Below are 16954 nucleotides of genomic sequence, written 5' to 3'. Positions count from 1 at the left end.
TCCAGCTTCTTCCTCTCTTTACAAAATCGGTGCAAAGTGACATGGCAAATGCCATACAATTTTGCCACAGATCTGGTGGACTTTCCCTGATTTCTAACATCATTTGATGCTCTCTCCAAAATACTGAGTGGCACCCCTCGGTCAGTCTGTCTTTTCCATGACCTAGGCATACTGTAATTCAAAGAAAACAAATAAATATGAGTTAAAGTAATACTGGGGTAAGTTGTAACATTTGCGTGGTTGTTACAACTAACCCAGGCTGTTGCTGTTACAACCGACCCAGACTCCTATAGCCACGATCTAGTTCGCATTACAGCTAACACCTAAAACATTAGCACTAAAGACATGCACAGAATATATCCCCATAGACATACAAATAACATAATTTAAGTTTGATGAGTTTAACTGCAAAGCAGTTAGTGCTATTAGAAAATGAAATAAAGTCAAAAAACTTACTTTTTGGCATACAAATTAGTTTTTTTCTTCTAAAATTGTCTGTGTTTGTCGAAGGGTGCTGATTTTTCACCAGTGATGGAAGAACTGAATTGCGCATGTACCGGGTGAATCACATGATTTGAAACTTAGCCCTGATTGGAGAAATTAAAAGTGTTACAACTGACCCACGTTACAACTATCCCCGGTCTCCCCTACAACACTGGAGGCTAACTTCAGGCCACTGGCACAAATCACCATCAAGTGTGGGATCTATGATGGAGATGTCCTGTCCCCACTGCTGTTCTGCATAGGCCTGCAAGCATCACCCACCTGCTCTACATGGGTGACATCAAGCTGTATAGCAAGAGCGATAGAGACATCGATTCACTGATCCATACCAGTAGGATCTACAGCAGTGACATCGGAATGTCATTTGGACTGGAGAAGTGTAGTCAGATGGTAACAAAGAGAGGGAACGTAGTCAGAACTAAGGGGATCACACTAACAGAAGGCAACAATGTAGGAAATGAGTTTTTTGAGTTTTTTCACACTTTTTGTTTACTACATAATTCCATATGTGTTCGTTCATAGTTTTGATGCCTTCAGTGAGAATCTATGCCGTAAATAGTCATGAAAATAAAGAAATATCATTAAATGAGAAAGTGTGTCCAAACGTTTGACTTGTGGTGTATTAAATACTCATATTTCCCCTATTAATAAATTTGTTTGTTTCAGTTGTGCATCCAGGCCAACTGTACCAGTTACCAGTTCAGAGGTTACCAACGGTAAGCTTTAACATGTTTTGTGCTCTCCCTGCCAGTTGTGATTTCGTCTAAACCCACAAGGTACACAAAGACAGGGAGTTTACAGATTCATACGGACACTATATATGTTTGCAAAGAAGAAGAGTCTTTGTGCTTTCAAATGAATGCACCTCTTCATAACTCCATGCCATCCCATCACATTTATCGTCATTTTGAAATTACAACATGAGTAGTTTTTCACATAGAGGTGGCAACTATATTGCTGCTACTGCACATTAAGCTTTGTCTCACTCTTCTGGAAAATCTGAGAAATACAACATCTTGGTGCATGAAGCAATTTTCTGAAGGATAAACATGGTGTTTATTATTATTATTATTATTATTATTATTATTATTATTATTATTATTATTATTATTATTATTATCATAGTAAAAATGCAGAGTATAATTTAAAAATTGGACTGGAATCTTACATGTGTCATCATAATACGCTTTGAGGAAAGATAGCATGTTTCTAAATTCAAGAAGGAATTAAGGTATTTAGTCATTAGTTTCCTTTGTTCGTTTTTGTATTTGTTTTCTTACTTCATCTTACATATATATGTCACACTAAAACTAAAACACAAAAGACATTGTGTAAAGCATAAACAACACAATTAATAACAATGGAAACACAAAGTATTAGGGGAGACCGGGGATAGTTGTAACGTGGGTCAGTTGTAACACTTCCAATTTCTCCAATCAGGGCTAAGTTTCAAATGATGTGACTCATCCTGTGCATGCCCAACTCAGTTCTGCTATCACATGTGAAAAATCAGCACATTTTGTCAAACACAGACAATTTAACATGAAAAAAAAGTAATTTGTATGCCAAAAAGTAAGTTTTTCTACTTTATTTCAATTTGTAATAGCATTATCTGCTTTGCAGTTAAACCCATCAAACTTGAATTATGTTATTTGTATGTCTATGGGGATATATTCTGTGTAGGTCTTTAGTGCTAATGTTTTAGCTGTTGGCTGTAATGTTAGCTAGTTCATGGCTATAGGAGTCTGGGTCAGTTGTAACAGCAACAGTCTGGGTTAGTTGTAACAATAATGCAGATGTTACAACTTACCACACTATTACTTTAACTTATATTAAACAAGTTGGGGCAACGACATCAGCAGAGAGAGGTTCACTGGTCACATTTGTATATGTGGTTAATGCCATTGGCAACACAATTCCTCCATTATGCAGACCTCTGTGTCAGAGATGGACCAGTATAGGAAGTACTGGTAGTGGAAATAAATCAGGATGGGTGCAAGAAACAGATTTCCTCATCTTTCTGAAGCACTTTGCAAACCACACCAAGGTAAGCCATGATAAAAAGTAATGGAATTGCGATGCTGGTGAACAACTACATTTTTTCAGCTTCATTGTTATGTTCAAAATTGGTGCAAGAGTTGTAGGTTATAATACCCACTGAGCCAATGAGGCCAAACTCAAGGAAGACCAACCAAAATTAATGAAATATTCAGTTGCAGAAAATTCCATAATTTGTCTTTTTGGGGGGTTGGAATATGTTCAAAAGTTAGATTTCTGCATTCTGTCACACACACACACAGCTACATAAATGGCTCTAAGTGCATTCATGTGTTGAATAAACAAAGATTACATGTTAATGTTTTGTTAGTACCCTTATTTCATTGTGTTACATTTCACCCCAGGATATGTTACAACTAACCCAGACTATGGGGTTAATTGTAACATTTCACTCTTTGTGTTTGAGACCATACCATGCAATGGGTAATTGTGCTGCAGAGAAAATAGCTGCACTATTTAATAGCAGAGACATGTAAATACTTTGCATTACATTTTGAATCCACTACCTTAAAAGAGCTCCAATTTACAGACAGAAATGTCAAAAATGTTACCACTATCCCCGGTCTCCCCTACATGTTCATATTAGTAATGTTTAGTGTTTAGTCTGCACCTCAAAGAGTAAGAGCTGCTCCCTGAGTATTTCCATGGAGGACTGTTGGTTCCCAGTGGTTCCCAAACTTTTTTTGCTGGGCCCCCCTTTGTTTTACAAGAAAAATGTTTGTGCGCCCCCGCATGCACACATATACACACGCAGTTACTGTCCCTCCATTTACAAAGGCAGATGCGTCACAATGTGATTATTTTAGGTGTAGTTGGTTTTTTTTTCTGTGTAATAATATTCAACATTGCTATCAATACTTTTTTTTCAAAAAATGCCTCTCTGTGCCTAATGGGTTTAAAAACATAAACAACTGTGGCATACTAATACAAATCTTCACCATATTTTCTAGTCTTTGGCTTAGAATGAAGTTGGTTTGGAAACATATTCAGCTATGCTTCATCTCCTGCTTTGCGTTTCTGTAGGTGCCCGTGCTAGCAGTGTCCAAGCGTTTTGTTTTTTTGGCTCTGCGCACCCCCTAGGAGGCGGCCCCCACATTTTGGGAAAGTCTGCACTAGGCAAACAAGCATTAGGATGTCAGACATAGAAATTTCAGAGGCAGTTGGTTGCATTGTCTTCACTGTTGGCACACAAAGGTCTTGAAAAACACAAAAGGGAGAGAACCATAAAAATATAGTCACAACCAGAGGAACATCAGATCAGATCAGATAACTATTTATTGTCATTGCACAGTCATACCTAGAACAACAGTAGAACGAAATTGACCCTGCAGCCATGCTTTTGCCTCCTTTGTTTATGTTTCCTCTTTGGCTTGCCGCTGGGAAGATCCATCCATGGAGACCCTGGAGTTCTTATTATGTCCTCCAGAATGCCATGGAGGTCCGACATAATGTTCCTTGCAGAGTGTAATCTCAAACTCAGAAGGTCCTGATGACTGTAAGTAGACTGTACTTGATATAGAGTAGTAAAACACACACACACATATGTAAAAAATATAAAAAACAAAGCACCAAACGTGAGAAGCAGTGAGCCGCTGCGTCTCACTGATGCATTGCCATCTTATACATGAAGTTTTAGAGAGAGCTGTAATCAATGTTACATTTCTTACATTACGTCTGCTTTTGCTTATATGGTCTTCATTGCCCTGATTGGGAAATGGATGTTTCCTTTGCAAAACACTTATTTATATGCATCCCAATCCTCTGCTGGCACATTAAAGAAGCTCTGTCAAGTCTCACTGTGGGATTAGTAATGGCGTAACAGTCAGGAATTTTGTTGCCAGCTGATTTTCAGGTGACTTTCACTTTACCTGAACAGAGGCTGATATTTTTTGTGATGTTTTTATTCAGAGATCTTTCAGACACTTTACAAGAGAAGATCTTTCCTGTTTTATACTCATGGTGATCAATTATAAGTTGGCTGGTTACATCTGCTGTCTGCTGCTGTCTCTGGTGGTGGTATATAGGTGGTGATCTCATTACCATCATAGCGGATCCAAGCAATCCACTCCAGTCTTTTTCTAGCAGCCTGTCTGATCCAAGCAGCACTTATATTACCACCTCACCCTAGTCTCCAGTTCTTTTTACAGCGGGTCCAGACTCAGTCAGTGCTTGACCCTCAGAACCTACAGAAACTCATTAGTAGAATCACTTTTCTTTATATCAGTTTCAGTGTCAAAGAAAATGCATGTCCTTACCAACTAAGAAAAAAACAAAACAGAATCTGTAAAATAACTAAATAAAGAGATTTGATCATTGTCAAAGTAATATGTTTTTGTCTAGTCAGCAGTGTGACTAGACTGAGTCATGACCCTTACTGTTCAATATATATAAATCAAGTATGAGTTTTGCATTGACTCCTCCTCAACAACAAACACAAAGTGAAAATCTGAAAAAAACAATAGAGAAGTCCAAACTCAAACTCCAAAGTATTCAAAAAAAGTAGCACAAGGTTTGTGTTTGTGTGCATTATATGTATGGACCCAGTCACTGTCATTCTTTATTTCTACTGCAGCATTTGCAAGTGCGTGTCTATTTCAAATTTTGCAGTCATATCAGATTGCGCAACAACCGCACCCAGAAAACTGTAGGTTTGATGACTACTGTGTAACAGTGAGAGACTTCACAGGTTTGGCAGAAAAAGGAAGGTTGCTTTTATGAGTAAAGAATATGAAACAAATTAATTAAGACTTTAACAAATTCAACTCAGTCACTCTTGAAAACATGTGAGCATACCTCCTATGAGGGTAGTGGAATTAAGGAAGAACAATAGCGCTTAACAATCCAGCAAAGAGTGGAATGGAGCGCTGGTACACACACACACACACACACACACTGTGCCCCCAATTGCTGTAAGGATTTGTGAAAGAAAGTATAAAGCATCATTAAGATTAGCATTCGCCCCTCTGAAAAGGGTGAAGGGGAAAAAATCATTGGATGTGACCAAACTAAATCCTTTATGTGCAACTCATACTGTATGATTTAGATTTTTTTCCTATTCAGGCACTGAGGGGTTCTTTTTCAACTCTACTGATGCTTCTTTTCTGTGAGTCTCTGGAAAAGTAATGTTGAAAGTTGAAAGCAGTGTTTGACTTTCATGGGTTTTTGTACAGCGTTACTTCCTCTTGTGTCACTGTGAGTCTCGAGCACAATAATAAACGGCAGAATCCTCAGTCGTCAAGCTGTTCATCTGCAGATACACCTGCTTTCTGCTGTTGTCTCTGGAGATGGTAAATCTGCCTTGGACTGACGGAGAGTAGTAGATGTAGGTACTGCTATCACTGATAGTAGCAACCCATTCCAGTCCTTTTCCAGCAGCCTGTCTGATCCAAGCGTTCCAGTAATCGCTACTGAACCCTGAGTACGTACAGGTCAGTCTGTGGGAGTCTCCAGGCCTTTTAACCACTGATTCAGATTCAGTCAGTGTTTGACCTTCAGTACCTACAAACAAACAGCTCATTAGATACAATGACGCAGAAATTTTATGTGTTTCATTAGTAAAATTAAATCTATAATCCTTACCAGCCCAGTTCATTAAAAGAATGAGAAAAGTGAACCAAATATGAACTCTGAACATTATGAAAGCCATTTATCTCTGATCAGTCTACAGTGGGTACATCAATGATTTACTCTCCGTCTTCAACTCTCTAACACTTAAGTAAAGGTAAACTAGAACAGTTTTGCATCAGCTCCTCCCTCAAATACAGAACTTGGGTTAGAGTAAGCCACCACAGACAGCAGCATCTGGTCCTGCGGCATCTCTGCACTGGTCCAGTCAACCCGCTGTCTGCATCGTAAACACCTTCTTTAATCTTCGATAAGCCAGGGCCGAGCTAGCTCAGATCAGCAAGAACCCTGTTATCATGGTTTCGAATAGGTATAAATCTTCTATGTCCTCAATTGACAGTCCTGCCAGGCACATTACACACCACTGCTGCATTATGTATCCGACAGGAAACGTCCCTCCAGGACAATCGTGCTCTCCTGAACCCAGACTTCCCAGACTTAAGCATAAACACAGTTTCTGTGTTTGTGATTAATGTTCATTTAAAAATAAAGTATGAACAAAGTAAATAAAAATGAATTCTGTTTAGCATACACATAAATCTTTCTATTAGTCTGTTTCCAAAGAGATTTATGCAAATAGCATTTTGGCTGAGTTTTTGAAACAAATTTCTTGAAAGAGGATGGTTTTTTACCATACGTAAATATTCAGTTAAATATTTACGAAAGGATAGTGAGGTTTCTGCTAGATGCCACTTAACATCTGTTTCGTTTATCAAGCTTAATATTACAAAAATAGATTTTACTCCAGCAGACAAACTGTTGGAGTCATCTCTGGAGATGATGGACCTACCCTGGATGAACTTGGACTAACAGAAATCTGTAGTGCCAGTGTGTATCAGTTCATATTGTAGCTGCTGAATCCAGAGCATGTACAGGTTCATTCTGGATGTTCTCCAGGCCATTGCCCCAGGCCAGCAATTGTGTTCAGGTAAAACAGTCTTATTCCCTATAGTTACGCAATTTATTTTTTTAAATTCTTTTATGTTTTTCTTTTATGATAAAATCCTATACTTGATACTCATTTAGAAAAGTACATTATTTTGAAGAATTTGTTTTTGGAAACCAGAAAATAAGAAACTGAAAACTCCGACATACTTTCTTTCATGTGTGTCTGTTTGTTTGTCTAAATGCTGATCTATTCCTACTTTAGGGTTTTGCCAAGTTTTTGTAAAGCATCAGAGTTTCTGTGTTTATGATTATGGTGAGGACGAACAAAGTACATCAAAATAAAATCTGCTTAACATACAAGTATAAATTAAACTATCCATTTTTTGTTCTTTATATCAGTCGGTCAATTACATTTAACTGCAGGTAATTTGTGTAAATATCATTTTAATGTACAGAGTTTCTTCCTCTTGTGTCACTGTGACTCTCGAGCACAATAATAAACAGCTGAATCCTCAGTTGTCAAGCTGCTCATCTGCAGATACACCTGCTGTCTGCTGTTGTCTCTGGAGTAAACCGGCCTCTGACTGACTGAGAGTAGTGGGTGCTACTTCCAGTATCGTAGATCCAAGCAATCCACTCCAGTCCTTTTCCAGCAGCCTGTCTGATCCAAGCTGCATCAATATCATAGCCAAACCCTGAGTATGTACAGGTCAGTCTGTGGGAGTCTCCAGGCCTTTTAACCACTGACTCAGACTCAGTCAGTGTTTGACCCTCAGAAATGTTAACCACTCATTAGTCATCACATTTCTTCATATCATTTCATTTGTTCAGCAAAATGTATGTCCTTACCAGTAAAGAAACAAAACAGGAAAATCAGGAAAATAACTAAATGAACAGGTTTGGTCATTGTTAAAGTCAGTTGTCTTTGCCCAGTCTGCTGTGTCTATATGAGGTTGGATCCCTGACTTAGGCTTGAACACTTATAAAGTTGGTTACAGGAGTTTTGCATTGACTCCTCCTCCTCAGCAAAAAATATTGCTCTTTGACAAAGTAAAAAACTAAAAAATGATAATAAACATTTTGCCAATTTTTGATTATTTTTTAATATATTGTTTGCAATTTTTAAGCAAATTAGAATTTTCAAATATTATAACTGACCACTTTTTCAAGACAATCATTTGCACATTATTTTCAGAACTTTATGTCTTATACTACTAGCAGTGCTGGCCGCTGGGCTCTTTATGTACTCTTTTTGGCACAGATTTCCTTTATTAATCTTTATTTCTATTGAACACACAAATGCGCAGTATTTGACAACACCACAGGTGTAAGTGTGCCTCCTTAGTGCCTGTGATCTCAGCACAGTGACACAAAGCAACTTTAGAAAATGTTTTATATACTCAAGTATGTTTCATTGTCTCAGTGTATTAATCACTTAAAACAGCACAAGTTTCTATAAACTTACAATATATTAGAATATATTATATATTAGAAGAAAAACATTTTGTACATTAATCTTAAAAAACAATGAAAAACAGATGAAGGTACATGGGATTCTATATTGTCGAACAATTGATTATACATTAGGGAAGCCAGGTGGAAATTTATTCAATACAAAATTCTTAACAGATACTATTATACTCCTTCAAGGCTGTATAGAATGGGGATTGGTAGAGATGACTTGTGTTGGAAATGCCAACAAGCCAAAGGTACTCTGATACATGCCCTCTGGGAATGCCCACTGGTTTTTCCAGTTTGGAACACTGTACTGAATTATTTGCAGGGGTGGACACTTTTTAACCTACCCAGATCACCTAAATTATGTTTACTAGGAGACAAAGGAGAGGTGCCGCAATTAAGTAAACACCAGTTTAGAGTGTTAAGTACTGCATTGGTAACATGTGCCCGTGTCATTTTGGAACACTGGAAGGACTCACATATTCCAACGCTTAAAATGTGGAAAGACAGAATGATTGGGAATGTTGCATGCGAAAAGATGCTGGGAAAAATACATCATGTGACGGAAGCTGCGCTGGAACACTGGGACAATTTTTGCACCTACATGTCTACCTGACTTGGACATTTGAGCTTAATACAACATATGTTAACACCTCACTTGTTTTGTTTTGTTTCGTTGTGTTTTTTTTTTAAATTTATTTATTTTTAGTTATTTATTTTGTTTGTTCGTTTTTGTTTGTTTGCTTCTTGCTTTTGATTGTTGCATCTCTGTATTTGCTCTTATAAAATGCAAAATCTAATAAATATCAAAACTTTTTCATGAAGATACACAGTTCAACTATTGTCACAGCTGCTCATAAGTACTTTTTTTTCTGAAAATGTTGTGTTCACTAGTTAATACAGAATAGCATTGTATGCGACATTTGTATTACCACTTAACATTAGAGTACATTGAGGAAAATTTCATCTTGCATTTCTAAATAAAATGCCACCTTTTTTGATATAATTCAGTATTTCTTGTGTTGTTGGCAAGTAGAGGAAGTAGTTCTTGTATGACTCTCCTGTTACTGTGTCTCATTGTGTCTCTTCGGGCACAGTTATAAACTGCTGTGTCCTAAGTCTTCAGATTTTTCATCTGTAGATAGACTTTACTGCTGGAGTCAACTCTGGAAATAGTAAATCGACCCTGGACTGACTGGGAGTAAAAGAAATGAGAACTGCCTGTGTGTACAAAAGCGATCGACTCCAGTCGTTTTCCAGGAGCCTGTCTGACCCAGTTCATACGGCAGCTGGTGAATGTGAATCCAGAGCCTGTCTGTGGGATTTTTCAGTACTTTTAATTACTGGTTCAGAGTCTGCTAGAGCCTGGCCATCAGCACCTGTTAATACAAGCAAGATAACATCATGTGAAATATGTCAGTAACACAAAGATAAATGCTATTAAATCAAGATCAGTAAGACTCCTCACCTGCCCAGCACATAGTTAAAAGCAGCAGCCCTGTCCTGCAGTCCATCCTGTTCAACTGTAAACTCAGTGTTCAAGCAGGCACATAAGTAGAGGTGAGATGGAAATGTTTTACACTGATTCCTCCTAAAAATACTGTTTTTGTGTCTTTGTTTGTTTTTAGTTATTCATGTTGTGGAATATACATTTGTTTATATGTTGACAAAATCGAGACCTGTAACAAAATGTGAAACATCAACCGTTCCGTTAATGTGCATCAGTGTGTCTGAGTGTGTGTGTGTGACTGTGATTGTGTGTATTAATAATATAATAATACTTGATTGTTTGTGTTAGTTGTGAATGAAAAATGTGGCACTTAAATGTTTTGTTGGTTTATCTACCACAGGCATTTATCACAGAAAAAAAATAACAATAAACAATTATTACACATTCCTGCAAAAAATAATGTCTGATATCGTTTTAATTCATTAACTATTTTTAAGGATGAGGATCACACTTGAATTCCTAGTTTGTACAAAATGTGAGGTTCTGTTAATATGATTTTTCAACACACAAGGCAGAGCTTGTTAAAAAAATGGTCATGTCAAATGATGAACTAATTAGGTTACAAATTATAAAAAAAAGTCCACTAAAGAAGAAGTGATGATGACATAAATTAAATACTAAACTCAGGATATTTGAGATAAAGTCTTTTATATCTTTATATCCTGAGGTGATGCTTTTTATAAATACATGTTCAGAAGTTAGGATCACAGCTGTTACTGTGAAACTGCTGAGCTGCAAGTTTTTGTACAGCCTCTCAGTACACTTTGAACACTGTGTGTTTTGCACAGTAATACACTGCAGAGTCCTCTGGCTTTAGGTTTGACAATCTCAGGTAGGTCATGCTGTTGCTGTTATCTCTGGTGACTTCTATACGTCCTTGCAGACTGCTTGAATAGTCAGTTCTACTTGCATCGCTATAAACACGACCCATCCATTCAAGTCCTTTTCCTGCAGGTTGCCTAATCCAGTGCATACTGCAGCAACTAAATGTAAAGCCAGATCCCCTACAGGAGAGACTCAGAGTCTCCCCGGGTCTTTTCACTACTGGACTTGAAGGAATGGATTCCATACTCTGACCTGTAACACCTAGAGAGAAATATTACAGAAGGTGTCATCACTCAGTCTTGTCCAATAAAATAAACAAGCAAGAAACAAGATCACTCACAGGGCAGAGAAAGGGCAACAAGCAACAGAGTAAGTGTGTCCGTCATCCTGAGGCTGGGGATTTGGACTCTGATGAGCAACAATTAGTGCAGGATAGAAGTACTCTACGCAAATGGAAATTTTGCATCAGAGTCATGGGGAGGGAGGGGCAATTATCACAGCCAGTTATAGTTTAACTAAATCCTACAATTTGTTTTGCTTTTTCTGTGTGCGCTGATTATAATGATAATTTTGTGTTGCTCTTAGACAGTGTACATGATTTAGGAATATTTTTTTTTTATTTCAAGCCAGTAAAGTTCACATACAGAGCTAACAGATCAACTGAAGATGCCATTGCTACAACGCTCCACACCACCCTCTCTCACCTGGAAGTGCAAGGCCGTTACGCCAGGCTGCTCTTTGTTGACTTTAGCTCTGCTTTCAATACAATACTCCTGGACAAACTAATAGTTAAACTGCTGGAAATCTGACTTCCTTCTACCACCTGCCGCTGGATCAGAGACTTCCTCTCAGACTGTGTACAGAGAGTTAGAGTCAGCCCTCAGCCTTAACACCAGCTCTCCACAACGCTGTGTACTGAGTCCCCTACTGTACACTCTGTACACACATGACTGTGTTAGTACCCACCCAGACAACGCAGTCATCAAGTTTGCAGATGATACCACCGTGGTGGAGCTCATCTCAGGGGTAGATGAGACAGCATACAGAGCTGAAGTTCAGAGGCTGTCAAATTGGTGTGTAGATAACAACCTGGATCTCAATACCACCAAGACAAAAGAACTGGTAGTTGACTTCAGAAGGAGGAAGTCCGAGCTGCAGCCTGTCAGCATCAACGGGGAGTGTGTGGAAAGGGTCTCCAGTTTCAAGTTTCTGGGTGTGCACATAGACACAGACCTCCAATGGAGCTCTAACACCTCTGCGGTTTTGAAGAAGGCCCAACAGCGTCTCCACTTTCTGAGAATCCTCAGAAAAATGGACCTCAAGAAGGAGCTGCTGACCGTCTTCTACCGCTGCTCTATTGAAAGTGTGCTGACATATTGCATCGGTGTGTGGTTCTCCAGCTGCACCACAGCACACAGAAAGGCACTCCAGAGGGTCATCAGTATAGCCCAAAAAATCATTGGACATCCTCTTCCCTCCCTGAAGGACCTGTACAGCACTCGCTGTCTCAAGAGGGCACGCAGCATCCTACGGGACTGCACACACCCAGGACACCGGGTGTTCAAGCTGCTGCCGTCTGGCAGGAGGTTCAGGCTGCTGAGGTCCTGAACAAATAGACTCAAGGACAGCTTTTACAACAGGGCAATAGCCCTGATCAATGCAAATAGCTGACCGGACTGGATACCTCCCTGGACTTTTTAGGGGGAGGTAACAATGTTTAAAACAATAACAATAATAATATTTATATTTATAACAAGGTGCAATAATAATTAATGTGCAACAATAACAGTGTGCAATACACATACACTTATTCTTCTTTTTTATACTAAGTTAATATACTGTGTTGTGTTGTTTGTTGCGTTGTGATGTGTCATATCGTGTCGTGTTGTGTTATATGAAGTGCCGACGTAGGACAGTTTTCCAATTTCATTGTACTACTGTACTATGTATGACTGTGCAATGACAATAAAGAGTTATCTTATCTTATCTTATCTTATCTTGTAAGGCCATGTTACTCCTAAATTTCTATCTTGTTCAAAGAGAAGATATAAAACAAAGTTCTAAGCTAATCGACCTTAGTGTTCTCCTTTTTTAAAGAGAATCAATAAAGAATCGGAATCATGAAAATCTTATCAATACCCATCTCTAGTTCATACTGCTCGCACAACTCATCAAAACAGCTGTACTTTTATCAGTTAGATATCTAGAGCTCTCTCTTTCCTGTCCAGCATTTTTTATGTTTTCAGTCAAATTACTTCAAACTATTTTCAAATATGTATGAGAGACTATATACAATAACACACAGTCAACAGCAGCAGTGAAATTGCTCTTCAATTTAAAGCAAATATAAACACGTGTTCTCAGAACAGGTTTAACTGCAACAAATCTTCTGCTGTTGCTCATCTGCTGAAAGGTTCAGATGTTCTTCTGCATATCTTGGTTGTATTGAGTGGTTATTTGAGTTACTGTTGATTTCGGCTCAAAGATGTCTGGAAATTTTCCTCTGACCTCTGACATCAGCGAGGCCTTTTCTCCTGCCACTCACTGAATATTTTCTCTTTTTCAGACCATTCATGGCAGATCAGCAGTTTCTAAAACACCTAATAAAATGGCTGCTTAATGCACTTTATGTGATGTGATTGGACTATACGGTAGCTGTTGCTATAATCTCACATTATATCTGAGCATTGATTAATTACTGATTACCTTGAATAACAGAAGTAAAGACAAGGAGTCTTTAAGTTTTGTTCACCCAATTATTTTATTCAAGTGTTTGTTACTCATCATTTAAACCCACCATATTTAAACAGTTATGAGACTACAACAAGAGTAAGTTTCTTAGAAAAACATTTTAAATTCATTGATGGTCTTAGAGCTCCTCCTCTGGTGGCTTCATGCTACAGTTGTTCAGGCCCTGAGAGGTTTTTGTTCAGGGGTCCTAACAGTTTGTGTTACTGTGAGTCTCTGGCACAGTAATACACAGCAGAGTCTTCAGGCTGCATGTTCTGACCATTTAGAGTCACTGTCTTGCTTGATGTGTCCAAGTCAATGCTGAACTTGCTCTTTAGTGAATCTTTATAGTAAGAGCTCCCAGTATATTTCATCCCAATCCACTCCAGTCCTTTCCCTGCAGGCTGTCTGATCCAAGCTGTCCAGTAGCCAAGAGAATAAGAGACCTGACAGGTGATGGTCAGACGCTGACCTGGCTGCAGTATAACAGAGGGTGGCTGTGTCAGCTGCTCGCAGTTTACACCTGTGGAAAAAACACATTGAATGCAGTCAAATTAAAAGTGTGTAGTTTTCATGCTGTCAGTGTTTGTGTTCAGTAAAACTCACAGGATCCAGCAGCCAGCAGCAGCAGCAGAGCTACAGAGAACATGTTGGTGCTGAAGGTGATCTTCCAGGAGCTTCTATTCTTCTTTTGCAACCTGCAGCATTATATCAAGTCTGTGGGGGAGCTTACTTTGCATACAGATGGATGCTGATACATGATTAGAGATGCATTGATTGTTCAAGCAGTAATAGAGACTGTGTTTTTAACATAAAAGATGAAAAACAAAAGCAATCTTAAAAAGTAACTCTGAGGTTGAAAGGTATTTTATTCATCAAAACCTGAATTTTAAAAGGAGAATTACAACTTGCCCCGTGACAGATTATTGACCTCTCCAGGGTGAACTCTGCCTCTTTGCCTTTTGGCTGCTGGAATAAGAATGAGAAAAGCAAGCCAAATATAATTTCTGATCATTGTTTAAGCCATTTGTCTCTTCCCAGTCTACAGTGCAGACATCAATATGAGAGGAAGAGGAGAACTTCAGTAGTTACGACCTTGCTTGACTCTGTACGTTGAATCCATACAACAAGACAAAGTCTGATTTGATTGCTGATAAAATAGAAAGAAAAAAACACTTTTTGTCAATTAAAAAAATGTTATAACTTTGACTGTACATGTAAATGTTACATTCTATATCTCTGTATATAAACAAGTACTTTGCACAACTTATTGGTTTATAGATTGAAGTGTACAATATAATAAATAAATACAAGCTCGCAAACCAAAATATTTTTTTAACAAAAGTATTTTATGTCATGAATTAATCAGTTTATAACAACATTGATCAGTGAATTCAGTTTCATGTACTGGCCTTTTATTTCAGAGCTTTATCAATACTTACAAACTCACAAAAAGGTTCTTGCTAAGGAGTTTTAAAAAGTAAACAGAAACAACAGGAATTTATTAGAGTCTTAGAGATTTTTCTTTCTGTGAATGTGACTGTGGTCCTGTAATACACATGAGTGTATTCGGGCTGAATATTCTGTCCATTTACTGTAGGGTCTCTCTGCTGCAGACTCCATAAATACGCAACATAACAGAACAAAGTTTGCATTTATATGAAATAGCACAGATTCTTTTGAATCATTTTTCTATTCTGTTTTTGTATTGCATTGAATCTGAAGGAAAAGAAAATTACTGTATCATTAGATTGTAAAATTTGTTTTTCATAACAAATAAGAGTTATCTCCTAAAGTGTTGATAATATTATATTTTAAAATATAGCTTTAGCAGGTCATGGTCATGCTGTGACCAAAAATATTTTAAAGCCATTTACTAGGTTTTTTTTTATGCTAAACTTAAGGGCCATTAAATTACAAGACTGAAAAAAATTGCTTTGCATGTTTGGTTTTCCTTGGTGTGTTAAGTTTTTGTTTTTTCTTCCTCTTGTATCACTGTGACTCTCGAGCACAATAATAAACAGCTGAATCCTCAGTTGTCAAGCTGTTCATCTGCAGATACACCTGCTTTCTGCTATTGTCTCTGGTGATGGTAAACCGGAGGATATAGCTACTGCCACTGCTGTGATAGGCGATCCATTCCAGTCCTTTTCCAGCAGGCTGTCTGATCCAAGCAGCATGAATATTGCCACCAAACCCTGAGGATGTACAGGTCAGTCTGTGGGAGTCTCCAGGCATTTTAACCACTGATTCAGACTCTGTCAGTGTTTGACCCTCAGTACCTACAGACATATTAATAACTCACTGTTGTGATCACATTGTCATTAAGGAAAAATGTTTGTTTGTCCAACAGATTTATGTATCCTTACCAGCCAAGGTAGAAAACAAAATAAGAGAGACAACTAAACAGTTTGGTCTGATCATTGTAAAAGTCATTGTTGTTGTTGTCCACTCTGCAGTCTGTGACTTTTACTCTGCAGATGAACATTTGAAGGCATTGTCCATATCAGTTTTGCATTGGCTCCTCCTACTCAACAAAAATACCTCTTTTTTCACAAAGTGAGAAGCAAAAGCTGGACAATGTATAAATCACATTTGTCAGTAAATCATATGTACTGTATGTGATTACAGTGCAGAATTTTCTAATGATTAAAATGAACAATTAACAAGACATAAGAATGAATTACAATATGTAGTTCTCCCTTTTTGCTTCCACCTACTTTTACAAAATTATTTTACTGACAGCAGATACATAAATTTATACTTCAGTTACTGTGCTTCATGGACATTTCAATCTTAGTTATTCTTTAGCAGAATCACTTGCTATCTGTGAAGATGGTAAATGCTGAGAGTAATATTCATTTCAATCCGAGTAGCACTGCACTACCTTTCCAGCAGCATGTCTGATTCAAGGGTTCCAGTAATGACTGTTAAACTCTCACTTTATATCCATCAGTCTCTGGGATTCTTCAGGCGTTCTGACCACTGATTCACACTCAGATAGGATTTAACAGTACCTACGAACAAGCATCTAATTACGGAAAAGTTAACCTTGTATCAGTTCCTCCATCTGTTAGAGAACCACACCTTTGCTCATACAAAATTGTCAATAGCACTCGTGATTTTCATCATGTTGCATTTTTTTGCAGGAATTCATGAACTGCAGCATGTCTGTGTATGCCTATGTGTTCATCTTATTCTTCTACTGTAAACATTTGCTATTATTTCTGAATATGTGCTCTTACACTTCTAATATTAAGCAACACACTTTTTAGTTTGTTGATTTCATAAAGTCTAATAATATAGAATAAGAGGCTTTGAAGCATGCACACTTTTTTCTTTCAGTGACATCTATCA

The 16954-nt window shown here is 37.9% G+C and overlaps 1 gene segment (V, D, J or C); it reads right to left on the bottom strand.

Moving 5' to 3' along the window:
• Window positions 1-13818: 13818 nt before the first annotated feature.
• On the bottom strand, window positions 13819-14263 carry LOC146711172 (immunoglobulin heavy variable 4-38-2-like). The segment is given in 2 exon segments: window positions 13819-14120; window positions 14204-14263. Coding segments are annotated over 2 exon segments (345 nt in total).
• Window positions 14264-16954: the final 2691 nt, after the last annotated feature.

This window comes from Copadichromis virginalis, linkage group LG4, assembly GCF_057382275.1.
Source record: "Copadichromis virginalis isolate Kocher_CV1m ecotype Utaka linkage group LG4, C_Virginalis_male_GT1.1, whole genome shotgun sequence".
NCBI lineage: Eukaryota > Metazoa > Chordata > Actinopteri > Cichliformes > Cichlidae > Copadichromis > Copadichromis virginalis.
This window is presented reverse-complemented; position numbering and strand designations above follow the sequence as displayed.